At 38.0% G+C, this 20,775-nt stretch overlaps 1 protein-coding gene across 7 annotated transcripts in view; it reads right to left on the bottom strand.

The window, feature by feature from the left end:
- Nucleotides 1-20,775, bottom strand: part of LOC113068683 (utrophin) — a 208,062-nt gene that overhangs the window by 19,243 nt on the left and 168,044 nt on the right. For 6 of the 7 annotated variants that reach the window (XM_026241497.1, XM_026241501.1, XM_026241498.1 and 3 more), the window contains 6 exons: nucleotides 19,281-19,438; nucleotides 17,279-17,445; nucleotides 15,011-15,122; nucleotides 7,783-7,919; nucleotides 3,647-3,685; nucleotides 3,317-3,382 (listed from right to left, as the gene is read on the bottom strand). In XM_026241497.1, the coding sequence (XP_026097282.1) occupies nucleotides 3,317-3,382; nucleotides 3,647-3,685; nucleotides 7,783-7,919; nucleotides 15,011-15,122; nucleotides 17,279-17,445; nucleotides 19,281-19,438 (679 nt within the window). The remainder of the gene's footprint in view (nucleotides 1-3,316; nucleotides 3,383-3,646; nucleotides 3,686-7,782; nucleotides 7,920-15,010; nucleotides 15,123-17,278; nucleotides 17,446-19,280; nucleotides 19,439-20,775) is intronic. The other variant, XM_026241499.1, reaches the window with a different exon arrangement.

Below are 20,775 nucleotides of genomic sequence, written 5' to 3'. Positions count from 1 at the left end.
GTGAGAATCCTTTACTGTAAGTCTTTATGGGTAGAAGGTCAGTGCTGGAAGCAAACTATGTTTTTTTTTTTTTTTTCTTTGAATGGGTGTAAATGAAATTGATAGTGCCTAATATACTGTATATGGCACCAGATTAAATTGGCTTTGGCAGAGAGTCTGAGGTCTAACAGAGCGTGTGTGTGTTTATATTGCTCCTCTGTCACCACTTTCATTTGTGGTGTTGCAGTAGGACAGCATGAGGACAGCATGAGGACAGCTAATCTTATGATACGTTTACAGTAAATCACTGAATACTGTAAATACTAACTCTAACGATGACAAAGAATGTGAAATTAAACAAATACTACAAATTACAGAACAATTAGTACTTTATCAATCCCAAATTAATCACTTTAATTTTAATTAATTTAGTATTCGTTGCTAATAATCAGTATTAATGATTATTGCTAAATTTGTAATATTAGTTCTTATTGGTGCAAGGGTAGAAACGTCCATGTGCATATATATCATGTTAATGTTGTTGATGATAATATTTAATTATTACATTAATTCACCTATTACATTAAATGGCCTCACATGCAAGGGAACTGCTACAAAGAATATTGCACCTGAAAGAACCATTCACCGGATCATCAAGAACTTCAAGGAGAGAGGTTTGACGGCAGTGAAGAAGTCTTCAGGACGTCCCAGAGTGTCCAGCAAGCACCTGGACTGTCTCCTCCTGAGGAGTCAGCTACAGAATCATGTCTCCAGCATTGCAGGGGTTGCTCAGGAATGGCAGCAGGTTGGTGTGAGAGCATCTACACACACAGTGAGGCCAAGACTTTTGGACAATGGTCTGGTAAGAAGGGCAGCAAAGAAGCCCTTTCTCTACAGGAAAATGTCAAGGACAGACAGAAATTCTGCAGCAAGGATTGGACAGCAGAAGACTGTTGCAAAGTTATTTTCTCTGAAGAAGCTCCCTTTCAATGGTTTGGGACATCTGGAAAATCGGTTGTTTGGAGAATAAAAGGTGAATGCTACCACGAGTCCTGAGTTGTGCCAACAGTGAAGCATCCTGACACCATTCGTGTATTGGGTTGCTCTTCAACCAAGGGAGCAGGCTCTCTCATAATTCTGCCCAAAAACACTGCCATGAATAAAGAATGGTATAAAAATGTCTTGTAATGGTATAAAAATGTCTTGTAAGAGTGACTTCGTCCAACGATCCCTGAGCGATTTGGTGATGATCCGTGCATTTTCCAGCATGATGAAGTACCATGTAACAAAGCAAGATTGATAAAGAAGTGGCTTGAAGATCATTACATTGAAATTTTGGATCTGTAGTCAGGCAACTCCCTGGATCTCAATCCCATAGAGAAGCTGTGGTCTGTCCTCAAAAGGTGAGTGGGCAAGCAGATGCCCACAAATCTTGATCATCTCTGAGAACTAATAAGGCAAGAATGTATCGCCATCAGTCAGGACATATGCTTACTCCACAGAAGGTCACAGAAACTGCCTTTCCATGCACATACAGTATGCACCTAAATGACGCTAAAAATGATCATTTTTATGAACAACTATTCATTTCCTTTCTTAACTCAATCATATATGTTACCCACACATTTGACTATCATGTTCTAATCACTTATTGTGTGTGTATTTTAATAACTATTGAATAGTTTATAGGATTATATTCATATTGGGTATGTATGAGTGTGAAAATTCATGCTTTAAACATTTTTATCAATCAATAATTTATCAAATGTATCATATTCTTGTTATAGAATTTATGTCCAAAATTATACTCTGCAAGAGCGGAAACGTTCGTACCATGTGATTGATAAGATGACATTTGATTTATCTATGGGGGTGAAGAAACATTGCAACACCCAAGCAAAGACAATATCTAATTGGTCAAGACAACATTTGAGGTGTGGCCGAAAGGCCAGTTTAAATACTCAGGACACCATCAAGCTTTTGCTTTTAGCTTTTGCTTTTAGTTATGTCTGCTTTTAGCCTTTTAGCTTTTTAGTCATTGCTTTGAGCTACGCTTTTAGTCATAGCTTTTTAGCACTATTTGAGCATGCTAGAACTTATATTCTTCTACATTCGTTTATTTTCTTTTCCATTGAGAGTTTTGTGTTCTGAGTTAAGTTTTGTTAAGCCGTGTCTCAGAGTCTGACCTTGAGTACTTGCCTAAAACTACAACCAGTCCACAACTCCACGTCTTCAGACAATGCACAACCACGGGCTTCACTTCAACGACCACTGAACTTCCAGCCAATCAGAAACCTCGGGAAACACCCTTTTTTAAACAGGCAATGCAAGTAGCATACCTCCAGACTGAGCTTAACTGGTGTTTCTAATATAATTTTAACCTCATTGAGGAACTCAATGCGAGGGTTAATTAAGTGATTGATGGTTGTTTATGTCTATGTACATCCACGTATTGAAACTTGGGATTTCACATTTTTATTTTCTGTAACTCATTCTTTCCTAACTTTCTATCTTCCTGCAACTTGTGTGAATGTGTGAGTGTGAGTGCGTGTGCTTGTGTGTTAGTCTTAGATTTATCTAATAAAGCCTTATTCATATTGAAAAGAGAAGTATCTTGTGTTTTTTGCTTACAAATTAATGTCTTAAACTGCCGATCTTGTTACTGTGCTAATTTATAGTGTATTTACTATATTTGGATATTAATATCCAGTGCAGAGTTGACGTTATATGGCTCGTTAAATGAATCGCTGGCCGTCTCAGTGATCAGCCATAAAACAGTGATTCTGTCCAAATTCCCTTTAAAATCTTAAATGATTCTATTTGGGCTAAATTGACCTGTTTCCTTACATGTTTTTGCCAATAAAAGCCTTTAAAACGTATTATATGCTTATCACTGCTTTTCAGTATACCATAGAAACGTGGAAAAAAATAATCTACAAATACTGAAGAAGCAAACTTTGCAAAACAAAACTGATGTCACTGCCAAAACTTTTGTCCATGGCTGTACTTACTCTTTATTGTGGTTAGAAAGGTTCTTTAGATTATTAAAATGTTCTTCACACTAAGACAAAACATAGTTCTCTTAAGAAATGTTCACTAAAAGGAATCTTATTATAAGAAGTGTAATTACACTGAAACAATGTCACCTTAAAATAAATTGTAACCATTTTTTCCCCCTAGCAATACAGATAAATGCAATGGATTTGATAATTCCTTTGACATTTACGCAATTGACAGCCCTAGTTTTAACTTGTCAGACATCTGTAATTATGTTAATTCTTAAATGACATGAATATCAATATAGTTTGTGTACTAAAATGTCAGAAGTGAGATGTACCTGTTGGCGTACTGCCCTATCCGTGAGTGTGTGTCGTCATGAGAGAATTGTGGCGATGGAGAAAGCCTGAAAACAAACACACACATAAACAAAAGCACACTCCAAAAATAACCAATGACAATCATGACTCTAAACATGAAATGTGTCTGATGATCTACAGTGAAGGCCCAGTGTTATCGGGATGGATAAACTGAGAAAGATGGTTAGACAAATAAAATAAAATAAAATAAAAATAAAACAAAAGGTTAAGGGGAGGGGGTGCAGGTGGATGTACTGCATGCTGAAGATGAGGAGGAAGAGGAGGACTGATGGTTGACTGTTGATACTCACTCATACTGCTCCGGACACATGCTGATGAGAGTGACCGGACTGCAAGAGGGAGAAAGAAAGACAAAAACGAGGGGAGAGGGGGAGTGGGGGTAGGGGAGGGAGGAACAGATTTGTTTTAGGGTCAGAGGTTATATAACGTAAATGTCAGATCCACACATAAGGATGTGGAAGAGTTCTAGGGAAAATACTCCTCCATTACTGTAGGGGGCAGTGCAGAATACTGAGAAACACTGGATTAAGAGAATGATTGAAAACTAATTACCAACGTAATGAAATTTCGCCAAATTTCAGCAAGACAATTATTATTATTATTATCTGTCAAAAATAAGGTGAGTAGCCGTGATCAGCAGACGTATGCAGTGTAAATAAGGGGTAAGCGATTTATTCATGATACTGTGTAGTAGGGCTGCACTATGTGTCGTTTAAGCATCGATATCGCGATGTACGAATCCACTATAGTCACATCGCAGGATGTGCGATGTAGGCTGTCGTAGTTGATCTGCTATTCATTAACTGTACGGGCCAGTTGCTCCCCGGCCCTTGATGAATGTGATTCGCGGATTAATTGCACAGCTTAACCCTCATAGAGTGAAAGTTTATCATTGACAGGACTGAAAAACACATGCAAGTTTAACAGGGCAGAGAGAGAGAGAGCGCGAGACAGAGAGAGCGATAGCGTGAGATTGACAGAGAGAGAGCGCACGAGAGAGAGACAGTGAGAGAGCAATCCGTCTTCAAACAACACAAGCGCTGTCTTGCTCTCTCTCCCTAGCGCATATTAATCAATTGACACCATGGTGTTGATGTTTAAATCACTTAAAATGAGAATGTATTTGTGCTCACCCCATTAATTTTTTTCTGAAAAAATATCACAATATATATCGCAGAAAAATAAAATATTGCAATGACATTTTTTCCCAATATCGTGCAGTCCTACTGTGTAGGTAGCTATGCGCTAGCACTATGATGTTTTTCTGGTAATGTAAATATTCTTTGCTTGTTTTCTGTTTGAATAACTGAGGAAATGCAACTGTTTGATTAACTACTCGTTGTCAAACATTTCAAGAACATTATTCCTCTCCTCAGCACCATCACAAGTCCCTTCTGGCAACTCCTAACCACTTGAGAGACCTCTTGAGTTGTCTTAAATAACTGGGAGAGTAAGAATGATTCTTAGCTTTAAGAAATTTGTCATACTTAAGTTTCAAAGTAGGAATAAATTTAATGAATGTTCAGCACTTAAGACTAAAAAAATGGCACATTGAAAAGCTTGTTAAATACGGGCCCAGATCTCCAAACCAATCTTTTATCTTTCATTTATTTTCATTCCAATTCAGTGTCTTTTTATATGAAAACTGTGCTGTTAATCGCACATAGTGCCAAGCGCAAAAGATCAAACGCTCTGCTCCGACTCGACAGGGACAAGTTTAATCTGCGGGAGAACCCTCGTGAACTTCAGTGTCTCTTGGAGATGATGAAAAGTGTTGTCTTTTTTCTTTTAAAGGAAACCATGTATCAGATGAGACGATAATTGCAAGATGGGAAATTCAGGGTTAGATGTTTCATGCTTGTCTTTTTTACGAAAGTAGGGACATTCTCATCTGTCACACTGCAGAATTGAGGCATTTTGGTCTTTTTCACAAGTTGAAACAGCATTGAAGGGTGACGTGGAGATGACAGGTCTAGGATGAGACCCTCAGATGACAGAATGACCTACAAACTTTTCTCGTTTCATGTAGGAAGGTCAAGAGAGGCAGGAAAAGAAAGTTTTTCTTTTTAATAATGTTTGAAAGTTGTTGGAAAGAGCAAAAGTCAAGATGAAATGGCTTTCACAGCTCATTTAACTTTTGTATTCTGACACTAAGAGAGAAAATTGTATCCATCAGGAATTGAGTGGATCAAGAATGGCAAGATTCTGCAAAGGCTTTATTAATAGCAGCCTAAAAGATTATTTGGCTGTTGGTTAAATTCAACATGAAATTAAAATTTAATTTATTTTCGAAATGCATGCATTGATCTTATTTTGATGAAAGATGAACATTTGTTTCTATGGAATAATGTTCGCTTATGATTTGTTTGACCAGGAAAACGTATTAAGAATGTAAAAATGATGATGATTTCATGTTTCAGTTCGGCTGAAGAGGGAGAAATATGAGTCGTGTCAAAGACGAAACACTCCAGTAATCTGGGCTGTTAAATGGCTGGTTTTGGTGTATCACTATGTACAGAGCGCTGGACTCAAAGTAATGAGGGATTCTGTAAATTAGTGCTGACAGAATTAACAAACACCAGCTCGCTAATATAAGTCGGTCAATATTCCCTGGTGCTTCAAAATTTCAAGAAAAGCTTTTGGAAACTGTTCTGAATATATTTCAACCACAGTCATCACTTATTGTTAAATCTCACAAGTGGCGATTGGGTTTACTCATGCTGGTCAAACGTTTGAAAATCAAACGTTACTCTCAGATTGGCTGAATGTCACGCTAATGTGGAACGACAGGAAACCTGTGCAGTGTAAGCAGTCATTTTGGCTCTGCTCATGGGGATTTATAATCAGCACCAACTGAAAAAATGGGTCATCTGCAGTTCCCTGTAATTTAACAGGGCCTGACACAAATTCATGAAATGGTCCCACCGGAAAACCAAAGTGCCTTAATCAACAGTAGTATGGAGATAAGGCAGAAGTGGGAACTGCATAACTCTGTTTTCATGAATTGGCCACACTTGGGCTCTGTTCCAAAAACACTGAACTGCCTGGGGCGGCATTTTAAGTCATCATACAGTAGGCACACTCCCAACACGGAGGGAACATCTTCCAAGATGCCTTCTTTTGTTCAAATTCTAAGCCCACATCACATGTGTCTTTAGCGGAAAATTTATTACGAAAAATTCAGTGGGTAAAAATCCATGCAATTTGACAGGCAAAATAAGAGAATTGATTACGGGCCCTTTTCACATTCCCAGCCTTCTCAGCAGCAGAAGTCACAATAGTTTGGTTAACTTCTATAGTATAGTTTAATTTTTGCATTTCCATTTACCCCAACAGCAAAAATAAAATAAAATAAAATAAATTAAATTCCACGACAGCATTTCCTAGCATTCTTAGTAGTTGTGGAAATGTGTCACAAAAGGGTCTTTTAAATGTAACTAATTACAAAAAAAATCTGTAAAAATAACATTTATTTAATGTTTGTGTGTTGGTTTTATGCATATTACACTGTGTTTTTAGCATTTTGCTAAATCAATTATGCCATAAACTTGAATTTGATGGATCTTTTCAGCTGAAAGTGAGAGTTGAGATATGTGACATATCTTTGCTCATAGCCTTCAAAAAAATCACTTAATAGCTTCTACTTGAGTTAATGTTGCCTTAATGCTGAGTTAATGGAGCGTTCACATTTATTGCTGCTGAGTGAAAGTTTGCATGTGAATTCAAGTCATTCTGTCAGGTATACAATCAGGAGTTTCACATAAAGGCAAATTTTTTTTGCAAATTCAACAAACTTGCCAACAGAAAGCAGCTTGGTTTGATTGACTTAAGTGTTTTGTGCTTCGTTTGTCACTGCACTATTGACAATGGACCTTTGGACACAATTTCACAAATATAACACACCTTTAGAAGGTTGTCAGTAGACAGCCTTCTAGGATTTTAAACAAAGATCACAACCAGCTCGAATCTTAAGAGTAGAGTGTGGATAATCAAATGTGAGCATTTAGAAAGGCAATTCAACCTCTGCTTTCACACAACAGCACAGGCCTCAGTGTAGAGAATATATTTCAAGATATGTATGTATTTCTGGAAAGACAGAAAATCAGCACTATGAAGTGAGACGTGTCGACGTGATGATATTTGAACAGCAGCTGTAAGCAGACAGCCTATATTCAAGGTGTCTGAGGCTTGATTACTGATGCAGCGTGTCATTCAATTCAAGTTGGAATTTCAATCCGAAATTGAGGACTTCTAGTCGTCAGTCACCATTTCTCACTGTTCTCAATAGCTCTTCAAACCTTGTAATGTGAATAAGCTCATTGCGTGAAGGCTAAAGACTGGAGGCGGCAGTAAGACAAAGCCAGAGGACAGTCAAATACAAACAAATTGCAACAGAAATCTACAGAACAACTGTCAAGACGCTTACGTTTCCATGTTGTCTCCCTCGAGGACCGTCTGGACAGGCAGGTATCCCAGGCGAGGGTGCTTGGCGAAATACTTCTTTGAGCGGAACTTGTTTTTTAAGACTTTGGTGAAATCTCGCATGTCTTCTCCTGAGGTGGTCTGAAAATGAGAGAGGCAGACAGATGATGGATGAGGAAGAGGATTTACTTTATTAACAATTGTTCAGAAGCAACTTCGATACAATAAAACCTGAGAGTCACCAGTGGTTTGAACCCCAAGTATTACATTTTGCTGTGTAGGCGTTGGTAGAGAATATTTGTTGACTTATATTTAACTCCTATGTCTTCTAAGTGGGTGACATACAAACACACACTGGCATCATTACTTTTGCTGACAAATGGGAATTGAGGCTGAAGGTTCTCTCCATATTAACTCTGACCTGAAAACACAAGCTTCCACTCCTTTATATTTAGAAGGGCATAAATTAGCAGCGTGTTAGCAGACTCAAGCAGTTTTCACACACGAGGGTTACACGGGTATACACATGCGTGTTTTAGGTCAGTTTGAGTGAAACGAATTATGATGATCCGTCCATCCACACTCATCTCATTCTCCATTTGTCTACTGAGCAGAGCATGGTGTTTCAGTCCAGGATTTTTCTGTACGAGTCACCACACAAAGTCTTCTTAATCTGTACATATTCACCAACCAAATCGTATTTCCCCTGCAGACTGGGAGACCAACCGAAAAACAAGGATGTGACAGCCCATGCATTACAGAGGGATTCTGTCTCTCCTGTTCGGTCTGCTGAACTCTCAAGCCAAACCAAAGACCAGCAGAACCCATGAATTAGAGACATCACGAAAGTTCAGCATGCTGGCTGAAAGCTTAGCTTAGTTTAAGCCTTTTGTGTGAGAAACAGCAGCTAGTAAAATACCAGTGTGGAGACTTGCAGAGTTTGTATACGTAACTGTACAATATTGCTGTTCATCAGCACTTCCTGCAGACTGGGGCATTCATGCAGAATTCATTGTTTTCCAATTTTATGATGGATGGCAACCAGCATTAAGTTGCAATAATGTCATCTGCTATGTTTGAGGGTCAACAAGTGTTACTGGAATGACATTTATACAGTATGTGAAGTATTTACATGATATCAATACTTATTTTTTCATCAACAATAATCAATAATGTTACATTGCAAAAAATATAGAAGTCTTGTATGAGGCAATTATGGTGATTTTCATCGTTTTTGAGCTTGATCCTCCAAAATCTTATGATTCCAGTTAGACTCATTCAGCGAACATGAGCAGTTAGAATAAAATAATAATAATTAAAAATCACTTCTTGTATCAATACATACTGGGTTTTCAACGGTGAAAAAATAAATAAATAAATAAAACAGAAAAATATAATGAATAAATGTTTGGGTGGAGTTTTCATTTTAGAAAGGACTGAAGATCCCGAACAACGCATTACTCATTTACTCTGACACTGGGCTAAAAAAAAAACTCTTTGTATCCCACAACTAATAAAAACCATATCACAACAACAAAAAGCAATATTACCAAAATGAAAAAGCAATAACTGCGTAACAGCTCAACTGAGGGCCATATTTTGTTCAATATTGATCTTCTGCTCTCTGAATACTGATGACAGTATTTACTGTTGAATCAAAGGTAAATTTGGTTTATAGTTATGCGTGTGTGTGTGTGTTTCTGGGATATGTTGGTTTGAAAGGAAAAGAAAGTAGTATCAAGTCCAGATGGTGGCCCTGAATGTCAGAAGTCAACTAGACGAACCCCAGAACCGGATCCCCTGTAAGTAACTAGTCAACTTGATGACCATCGGACCACAAGAACCAGACGAGTCCTCTGCTCAATCTTACACGTGTTTGCAGCATGAAATTAAACCACACCATGCTGGTTTGGTCTGGCCAGAGGAGAACTGACCCCCCGGCTGAGCCTGGTTTCTCCCAAGGTTTCTTCTCCTCTATTTCTGTCACCGATGGAGCATTAGTTCTGTGCCACTTTGATGCCTTTGGCTTCCTTAGCTGAGGACACTTAATTTCTGGCAACATTGTTGACTTGATTGCACAGACACTATTGTAAGAAAACTGAACTAAAGAGAATTACACAACTAAATCAACAAAGAACTGATTTTAATTGGAAAAACGACTCTGTTAGTGTCTTCTTCTTGCATTATTGACAAACTATTTTCCTGTTTGACACTGTAAAGCTGCTTTAACAACCAGTATTGTATAAAGCACTATATAAATAAAGATGACGACTTAAAAGGCATTCTCTTCCTGTCAATGTAAAGGTATGTTGACATTTTTACAACTGCTGGTGGTCTGTGTGATAGAAATCTGAGTGATGAATTCAGGATTACTGCTGCACCGCTGAAAAACATTGTGAACAAATGACCAGACAGAGATGAAGAAATGAGAGTTTATATACAATCAAAACCAATAAATCAGTCACTTCATAATGTTAAATAGCAGGCTGGTGGGCTCCAGTTTCTAGCTCGCACTGTTATAAAACAATTAGTTCTGCTTGAGTCACTTTTTAGGCCAAGCGTCTCTGTCTGTGCACTAAAACGTTTAACTGTATCACTGTATCAATTTCTCTCTAGAATCACAATTTTAAAATGCTCATGTTGTAAAACATTGTTATTTGCAAAGTAAAAGGAGCTGTATAGTGTTGGAAAAGTCACTCGATATTAACAACTTCTTTATAGAACTGTTGTATAAAAGTTATGTTACACTTGTGATCGATATTCTGGGGCCAGAGGTGCTTTTACGTGATGCTTCATAGAACAGCAGCAGAAACTTATTACAGAGTAACCTGGGTTTAAATGCTTTGTTCAAGGTCACAACAATGGCAGAGATCAAACAAGGAACATTCTGGTTACCTGGATTCAACAGTCAATACATATGTTAATTTCTGTAATGTTTGGATATGTGCATTTGCTAATAAGCTTTAGGAACTGCATAGTCTGTTTTTCTAGGGGTGGGAATCTTTTGATACCTCTTGATTTGATTCAAACTGATTCTAACATGTAATAAAAAATACTACAAAAACTGGATATTCATATGTAAAACTAAAACACTGCATAGTCTTCACTGTATGAATAAGAAGAGAGATTTTCTCTAATTAACATTAATGATCAGATGGCAACAAAGTTTCTCCTGTTACTTTAAGAAACGGATGTACGGTTCCTATATACTGATACACACGTGAGTTTTCATGAACTGTTTGTGTTCACTTAGGAAATAACTGACTATCTTTACATTAATAAACCAAACAATGGTTATTTTGGCATAATTATGTGTGTATTTGACCATTCAAGTGCAATAAGCAATGAAAAAGATTAATTCATGATAGCATCGTGGCAATCAGTGCACTCCAGTGTGAGTGAGTGTGTGTGTGTCTGTCAATCCATATTGAGTTCTTTTTCACTAATAACTCTATTTGACCCTGTGCACCTCTTAAATTCTCTATAATAGCATGCCGGAGAGCACCGCATTGAGTTCTTTCCAACAGCTTATTGTGCTTAATAACTCTATTTATGACAAGCATGTCACACTCATTTTCATTCATGCATGTTTCTTTATCAATGTTATATGTCAATAACTTTAAATAGTACCTCAAAGTAACAATAAAAAAATAAAAAATAAAAAATAAACATTATATAAACGCGGTAGTTTTACGGGGTAGTTGTCTGTGAGGGCCTGCCGCTTTTGCTGTTTTGTGTTTGTTTATTATGTTTAAATGTTTGCCTGTTCCTGCCTCCTTCTTCCCAATCTACGAAATTTGCTAAACTCGCATCTCAAAGTCCAATCAAAAACCGGTGGATAAAACCAAGTGTCCATCCTATTTTTTTTTACTAATCCATTACACCCCTTAGTAAATCAGTACTTCCATTTCATTTTGACTTTAACACCTTTGTTAATTTTCCTTGTACGGAAAAGGGCAGCGTGAACATTTTTTACCATTTCTCCTTTCATGTTGATTTTTGTGATTCATCTGACTTGTTTCGTTCAGGATCCCTTGCAGAGTTAGAACCCATACACTGTTGTCTTACCACTTTAATCTGGAGCTGAACCATGTAGCAGAAGGTCGACACACATTTAGAACCCTTCACTCAGCCATCTATATTATTAATGAAAAAGTAATATTTCTTTACTCATGTGCCCGTTTGGATTGTTTTTAAGTTGTATCATTATTCGGTCTAATTTCACTGCAGCTGAATAGAGGAAAAATAACTTTCTTTACCTTTTATCATGCTAATCAATGACAGTGACAACTTTTCAATGTTATGCTCTGAAACTGACTGTTGAATTGAACACCTTAAATTCCAGGTTTCACAGAGCTTGTGTTGTGGGAGGAAATCCTGCCGTTGACGCTAATAGATCAAGGCCCTCTGAGTTTTAACTACTCTCCATCTGGCCTGCAGCGCTGGAGGAGAAACTAACCTTCACCATTACTCTCACACCATGAGCTCCTGTTCACCGTCCACACATCTCAGTCCAGCTGGAATAAAAACTGAATGCATGTGCTCTTCCAAAGAGTAGTTAGCAGGGTACACCTTTTATGAGAGATACAATTCTACATCAGCTTTGAATGTGTCCTTCACTGAATTAAAATCTACTTTATACACAATATTTTTGCTAAATACTGTGCTGTTAGCTTATTACAATATTGCTAGCGTAGCTTATTAGTCACATGCCAATACCAATACCTACAGCTGAAGTCAACTGCGACATAAATCTTCATCTGCTTCACATGAGTAGCCACTTGTAGTCTTCTTGTTGGTGTTAGCAAAAATACTAAGGGAACATTGCTTTGAAAACATGAAAATGTTACTTTTGAATGTTTGCTCTGAAAGTTTGGAAACAAGTAGTAAACAGTAACTTTTCTTGAAAAAAAGGGGGGAAAAACGTCCAATTCTCACTATAAGCAATCCATTAACTTTGACTTAACCCTCAATAAACTCATAATTTGCGGCCAATTAATAGTTAGTAAGGTGGTATTGGGTTACGGATGTAGAATATGGTCATGCAGAATGTGTGCTTTATGAGTACTAAAAAAAAAAAACTGCAAATATGTTAATAATAGATATGCTAAAAAGCATTAGTTACTAGTGAGAACTGGTCCCTACACTAATGTGTTACCAGAAACAAAACAAAACAAATGACATGAACAATGTATAAACATTGTGCTAACATTTTGAGAATGTTATTAAAGACCATAAAACTTTGAACAAACATTCTATTAATGTTCTCTGGAAGAATGAGAGAACCTTGCCAGAAAGATATTATTCCTAGAATGTTCCCTGTTAGCTGAGACTACATCAAGATGCTGTTTAGAAAGGTAGCTGCTAGGGATGCATGACATTGCATTTTGCCAATATGTCTATATTTTTCAGCAATTTTAGGCTGATAGCCGATGCTAATATAATTTAAACAAGGCCAAGTCTTTCTTGTGCAGAGATTATAAACTAATTATTTTTACTAAATAACTAAATAAACATTATTTAATTACTGTAGATGGTGTAAAATGAGAGAACTATAAAAATTAAAAGAAAAAAAATACAATACAAATTAAATACATAAAAACATTTTAGACCTCATAACACTTTAGAATAGGGAGCACATTTTCCCTATTAACAAATTTTCCCTCAATAAATTCCTAATTTGCTGCTTATTAATAATTTGTAAGGTAGTTGCTAAGTTTAGGTATTGGGTAAAATTGGGGAATTAAGAATAAGGTCATGTAAAAATAAGGCATTAAAGGTACAATTTGTAAGATATTTGCAGTAAAATATCCAAAAACTACTAGGCTAGTGTTATATATCTTGTACAGTTGATTACTAACAATATCTCTGATGTTTTCAACTTCTTGTAAATCATGAGAAAATTCAAATTTTAAACACTGACACGGGGCAGTGCAGTCGCCTGTCAATGACGTTAGTTACCCTTTGATCCCGCCTTTACTGACGTAGAAACCACATGACAACAGTGTCGTGGACAAATGTGGAAGTAGCTTCGCGATAAACTTAAACTAGAAAGAAATGCAGATCTCGCTTGTGTTTTACTCGACAGGTGAGTTGTTTTGATTCGTATCTTTACAGAAAACGTATGCTATTATAACGATCAACAAGATTAGTATAATGGGGCATACATGCCAAACGCGGGGGTATCGCGTCTCTAGACCTGCGCGAGGACGCATCTGATCCATAGTCTGATCGCGTCTTTGCATTGACTTTGTATGTAATCTACTCGCACAAATCGGTGAACTCGCATTAAATCCATGATTTATCTTTCAGTCTGATTGATGGCTGTCAGCGGTTGGGTAGAAGAGAACAAATCCCTTCATTTCACGCTCCGTCTTAGCGTAATCTAACCACGTGATTGTTATTGTTTTGATAGTACGCCCTCTAGTGGCAGGTCCTACTACCTGTACCTTTAATATGTACTTAATTAGTTCTAATAAATGGCTAATATTCTAATAATATGAATGCTAATAAGCAACTAGTTAAGAGACCCTAAAATAAAGTGTTACCAAACATATATATATGACACATTAATGAATGAATTTTGTATATATAAAATTCTTTAATTTACAAGTGTCATGTTTGAGATTTTTATACATGTAAGCGATAGCTTCTGAACTTTAAATCAAAACAGACTCATGATTTTATGACATCAATTACTACTTCATAATATTTATTCAGAAACACAAGTATCTTAATGTGACTGCTGACTCTATTGCTGACTCTACACGTTGTACTTGCATTCTCAGAGTGAATGCGGTGAACCAAATCAGTGAATCTAATCACCATTCAGGCAAAAATTTGCTTTAAGAATGATCTTATCGCTTGCGAACCCTGAGAACATGCAAGTTATTTCTTCTTTTTGGCAAGACTCATCAGCATCATTTTTGTATCAGGCCAATGATGTTTTGACTTTAAGTCTTTATCAACTGATTCCAATGATGTTCTGATAATACTGTGCATCCCAATAGCTGCGTTTGAAGTCAGCAGACAGGAAGATATCTCACTAGGTTTTGGAACAGAGCCACAGCTGTTCCACTACTGAATGCCCACAGTAATGTCCATTCATGCAAAACCTCTCTTTTATGGGCTCCAATTTGCGAGCGTCATTACACATGCCTTGATTTGATGGGTAGAGCGAGAGAGAGAGAGAGAGTATGAGAGGGGTAGAGGTTCTGGCGCTGCTAACTCACCGGTGTGCAGTACTCCACCATGGGGTAGTTGAGTTTATGACCCTTCGCTGTGCGTCCAGAGAAGAAACAACTCTGGCAAACGTCATAGTTAAAATGCTTCAAACTGCGATATCTAGAAAGACAGAAATAAAACACTGACAATTAGTATGATAGCCTTTCATTGAAGTGCTTCAATGAAGACCAAACTATTTTTGACAAGGTCTTTTGGGGTTTTACACGCCATTCTGTAGTTTCGTCAAACTATTAACCACTTGTTATTCCACTATTATTCAGTTTGTCTGAAACTGACAGTCCTCCTGAGAATACTGACTCCAGTCATGCCACGCTTGATTCAGTAACATCATTACCACGCCGTTTAGAAGTGTTTTTATTCCACAGATTTTCCTCATATACATGTCAATTGAGTGCGGAGGAAGACAGCACAGTGTGTGTTGTTTGTTTTTGGTTTCTTCAATCAAATTTAATTCCTCCAGTGTGCAATATTTCCACCGCACTGCTACATAAATGATGTGACACTAAAAAGATGCTGCATTTTCCAAAACAGCTCCCTTTCTCTCTCTGGGGCGGCCCATCTGAAAGCTCAATATAACACTGAGGCCCCTGCTGAGAACGACTAAACATCACGCCATCAGTACTTCAGCCAAGACCTCTTATATTAGCCTCTGCAAGATCAATGCAGGATAACACAAATATTATAAAACTGACCTAAAATCTAATCCAATCCTAGAATATTAAAGAGCATTCCAAAATATTATGGAAACTTCTAAAATGTTCCCATCCTCGCAAAAGGAAAAGAAAAAAAAAAAAAAAAAAAAAAAAAAAAGAAAAAAAATCTGCACTAAACCAAATTAATGAAAGAAGTTCAAATTTACCTGATCTATAATATTTACCAAAATATGGATGCTATGTGAAAATAAATAGTACAGTAATAATTAGCACCGTAGTATTACAGAAGAGCCATAAAAAGTAAGTGAAACAAATTTTTGTCACATTGTGCAACAGTTCTAAATAATAATAATAGTAATAGTAATAGTAATAATAATAATAATAAATTACGACAAATATTATAAGTGATAACAATAAACAGGCATGATTTGGACTTTTTTTATTGATGTAATAATTTATTTAAAACATATCTTTTATAATGTTGTTGCTGCCATTTGGTTTTATAAAAAAAATTTAATGGCTGTTAAAGTCAATATTTACACGTGATAAATTAAGTATCAACACTGTTCGTTTTCCCCTCATCAATGTCAGTTCCAAAACAGTATCCAACCAATCAGAAGCTACTGGAGGCGGGGCAAGTGCTGCAATATTTTGTTATGGTAGCAAGTTGGCATGGCAATGGTTTTATTTGACAGAAACATGCTGAAGGAGGCGTTTTGGGCTGTTTTTTTTTTTATATTATGTTTTTGTGTGCTGCGTTTTGGATTTTTAGATGCAAAGATGTGTTCTGTCCGTTAAGTGTGGACCAGGACACATTTATTTCTAGGAGAGTCAAGCGAGGTGAGTGAGGGGTTATATCACTTAAGACAAAATGAACTTGGGTCACTAACGCTAGACCACGTCTCTGACGACAGCATCAGTTTACAAGAGCACTTGTAAAAAGTCATTTGCTGGAGCTAAGGGAATACTGCTTAGCCATCAGCCATGGCAAAATCACAGTAATGCCCAGCCTCTAGTGGATTACTGCTAACTGTTAATCTACTAAACAATTCATTACATTTGTACGACTCTGTAAGTGAATTCGTCAATTTAACAGAATCATGCCTCAAGATTTTTTTTTTTCAACATTCTCAATAAACCCAACTTGACTGACTCAGACTTTATTTTTCTCTGTTTGTCTCTCTTGTTCCATTTAGTCTTCTCTACATGCTATCCATCACTGACAAAACCCGGTCCGTATCTCCTCCAAACATCCGATTGAATCTCTGCCTCGAAGAAACAGCTCAGAAAACAAGATGGTGTGGTCTGATGCGCTCAGTCCTCCAGAGACGGAGGAGGCTGTCAGTGTGACCCAGCCAGAGATATGGCAGAATTAACAGTAATACACAGCATTATGTATGGATGGATGACATTCGGAAAGGTCAGCACCTCTTGTGACAGGAGCACACAATGGCTGTTTAAAACACACAATAGAAAGCACGATACATCCCTCAAACTCAGTGTCATTGTGTTGCACTGTTTCTCCAGTTCCTCATAATGTACAGTCAACCAGTCATTATCTTCAAATCAACCTCTATGGTGTGTGTGTGTGTGTGTGTGTACCTGAAGCCCACGATGGGGAACTCTTTACAGATATTGCACTTGGCCTGGTGTTTGGCCGTTTCTGCTGCTGCCACTCTGTGCAGGACCGGAAGCCAAACCATCGACTGCGGCTCCAGCCTCATCCAATCAATAAACTGCCTGGGCTCCAGCTCCACCTTATTGGTCACCTGAGAACAGAGAGTAAGCACAAGCGGCCAATCAGGGAGGGGTTTCAGAAAGCCCATAAACAGCCTGAGCGAACACCTCATAAACAATGCAGCCTGTCTGAAATCAAGATGATGGACGGAGCATTTCTTTCCAGACCACCGTAAATGACTGTCAATCGCACGGCTGCATTTATAGAGATATAACAGCCTCGTAAATATTTCTGTGAAGACGGAGCATTGAGTGATTCAGTCACCGGGTGATTTTAACCAGTTCAATACTAGGAATATTAGCTAACTGTATGCATACATCATTTTATTTGTCATACAGCCAATCACAGAATTCTCAATTATCTATCCCTTTAACATAAAGTATTTAATGATTATTCTATTTTTAAAATCAGCTTGTATTTGAATGTTTATCCTGTCTGTCTTCCATTGTAAGTGCATTTCTATAAACATGATTTGCATTTGTTTTTACAAACTGAGGACTGAGCTGAACTGATTTTCTGTAGCATCGTCAGAATGCCAAAGACGCGGCCTATGGAGCTCGTTCGATCCTGGAGCATTCCTGTCATTTTTTTTGAACTCTGTGGTAAACAAGTTCGCATATTTCAAATCAACAAAACAAATTAAACAAAGGCAAATAAATTATCAAATAAGAAGGGATTTTGGCGGGAATGTTTCCGTTGTTCAGTAGCACGATTCTTGGCAGCGATGCCAGCAGTGGAATTTACCCATGCAGGAGTCTTTAAATGTCACTTAGCATCGAGACACACACACACACACACACGTCTGCAGATCTACACTTTTGTTGAGGCTGTGATGTCATAGCCTACAGCTCTGAACTCTGACCTGTTGACGTGTTTTATGCTCTTACATTTCCCATCAGACACCCATGAGAAACCAGAGAAACTTAACGTTTGGGTGATTCCATTAATCAGCACTGTGAAGGGGTTCAGGTGAGACACTGTCCTGACCCTCTGTCTGTCATCCCTCCACTCGCCTGTCTTTCAGCATTCGTTTATGTCCTCTCTTTAGCTCAGCAATGTGTCCAACTCCTCTGACACTCACACCTAGCCTTTATTTCCAGTGTTCTGTCTTTTTCTCCTCTCTGCAGAGGTGACATCTCTTCCTGTCAATCACTTCTGATTGGATCTGTCCTCTTCATCCCCACACATTTATCAATGAACATTTCTCTCTCTTCAAAACATTTCAGATTTGACACTCCGTGTCAGAGAGCAAGCAAACCACTGAGAACTGACACACAGATTGATGGATGAAAAGACAGGGTAGACAGACAAATGGACAGAGCTTACAATGATAGAACAACAGAACTAGATAGTTTGATGGGTGGATGGATGGATAGATAGACAGAGAAAGACAAATAAAAAACTAAAAATTCAGACGTACAGACAGAAAAAGAGAGACACAAAAACAAACAGAAGAAAAGAGAGACAAAGATAGAGAGAAATAAAGGCAAGTAAATGGAGAGACAGACAGGCACAGAGACAGATGGATGAACAGAGTGTCCTGTACGAATGTTCAGAAACCACCATCAAGGAGCGAATGCTTCAAAGGGGTGACTCCCCACCCCCCTCTCTTTTAAAGTATGTATTTATAGCCTCCAGTCTAACTGCTGTAGGATTTACACTAGCGAAATGACTGGAGGACAAAAATATGAACAACACCATTAACACACACAGTCTTCTGTGAGGTAATGCGAGGATATCATGAGCAGACGCCTTCAATAATTCACTCTGTTCTTTCGCTGAATAGGAAATCAGTGATAAACACAGACATATCAGAGTTAAACACACATGTTGTGTTTGTGTGAGTGTGTGTGTGTGTTCACGCACATGCTGGAAGCAGCTGCGGACGCTGGGCTCGATGTTGCTCCCGCCGAAGGCCGCCACCTCCCCCAGCTGTCGAGGGATCTGAATGGCATCATGCAGCAGAAGACCCAACTGCCTCTGATCACACGTCTCACCCGCCGACGACACCTGATTAAACAGACCTGAGGGAGCCACAAACAAACACAGGAAATCATCTTTAAAGTGTTTAAAAGACAAACTCCTTTCCATTTACAATGCATTATTAAAACGTTGAGAGATGATGCAAAAGACGTGAGCACAATGGCCAAAGATGTCCTTCTAGCCCAAGTTTACATAGAAAACACTGGAAAAGCAGAGCAGTAGAGTGCAGAATCACGTTCTGTGTGAACGGCCCCTGAGAGATAAGAAACTGAGAACCTTGATGGATGCATGGACATGTAAACGGTAATATCTATTTCGTATTCATGGATAGATAGCCAGACAGATAAATAAACTGACAGAGACAGATAGAAAAATGTGGTAACTACCCCCATTGGATGGGTACAAAAAACAAGAAATGGGTGCCAATGCTAAAACAAATTTTCCATAGGGACCCAAAAATAGGACTTCATCCATCTTAAGGCATTTCCCCAAATTTGATTTCTTCAAAAGTAGTTGGATCACTGCATGTTTACAGTAGTCAGGCACAATCCCAGAAAACACACTTGTATAAATTATAGACACTATAAAAGGGCCAAGTGAATTTAAAACTTGCTTAAAATAAATGGGTCGGAACAACATCTTGAGGAGAAGTTGTAGACTTTAGTCCGAATATAAGAGAGAAATTGGCTCAAAATCGGAGAAAGTAACACCAGATACCGATTGCTAAATGACATAAGAACAATGGCTAAATGTACAATTTATAAAAAATAATAATAATAATTAAAAGTAATTGCATAAATCCATCATTATTCATCCATCTCTCACTTTCTGACTTTGGCTCAGGGACAGGGATAGAGATGACCTTGATTACCAGAGCAATTACCCCCCTCCCCACACACAAACACACAGAGAGAGAGAGAGAGAGCACTGAACTCCAGCCCTCTGTCCATCAGTTCAATAAACTCTATTCTCACTCCAACACACACAACTGAAGTCACACGGACTCAATTTCACTGTACGCTGTGTTAACTCAAGGTCAGCGAACAACATCGGCACCGAAGCGTCTGTGATCGTCTGTCACTCAGCTCTGCTTTACAAAGTGCTGAACAGACCAAGTGAACCTCAAACTGCTGACCGAAATTGGAAACAATATGTCTTCCATCTCAACAAGCGCTGTATGTCATTTTTGGTGTCTACGGCACTTCAGATATGGAGAACAATCGCTACTGCAGCCTGTAAACTAAGCAGTCCAGGGATTCATCTACTGTGAGTCCTGATCACTCAGAGGACTAAAGACTCCTGAGATGAGTCAGAACTTAAGAGCAAAAAGCCCAATTACACGGAGAAGTGCATCATGGGAGTGCAGGCTATGCTTTCA

This window comes from Carassius auratus, linkage group LG48F (assembly GCF_003368295.1).
Source record: "Carassius auratus strain Wakin linkage group LG48F, ASM336829v1, whole genome shotgun sequence".
NCBI classification, from domain to species: Eukaryota; Metazoa; Chordata; class Actinopteri; order Cypriniformes; family Cyprinidae; genus Carassius; species Carassius auratus.
The sequence above is the reverse complement of the archived record's forward strand: the minus strand, read 5'-3'. Positions and strand labels throughout refer to the sequence as shown.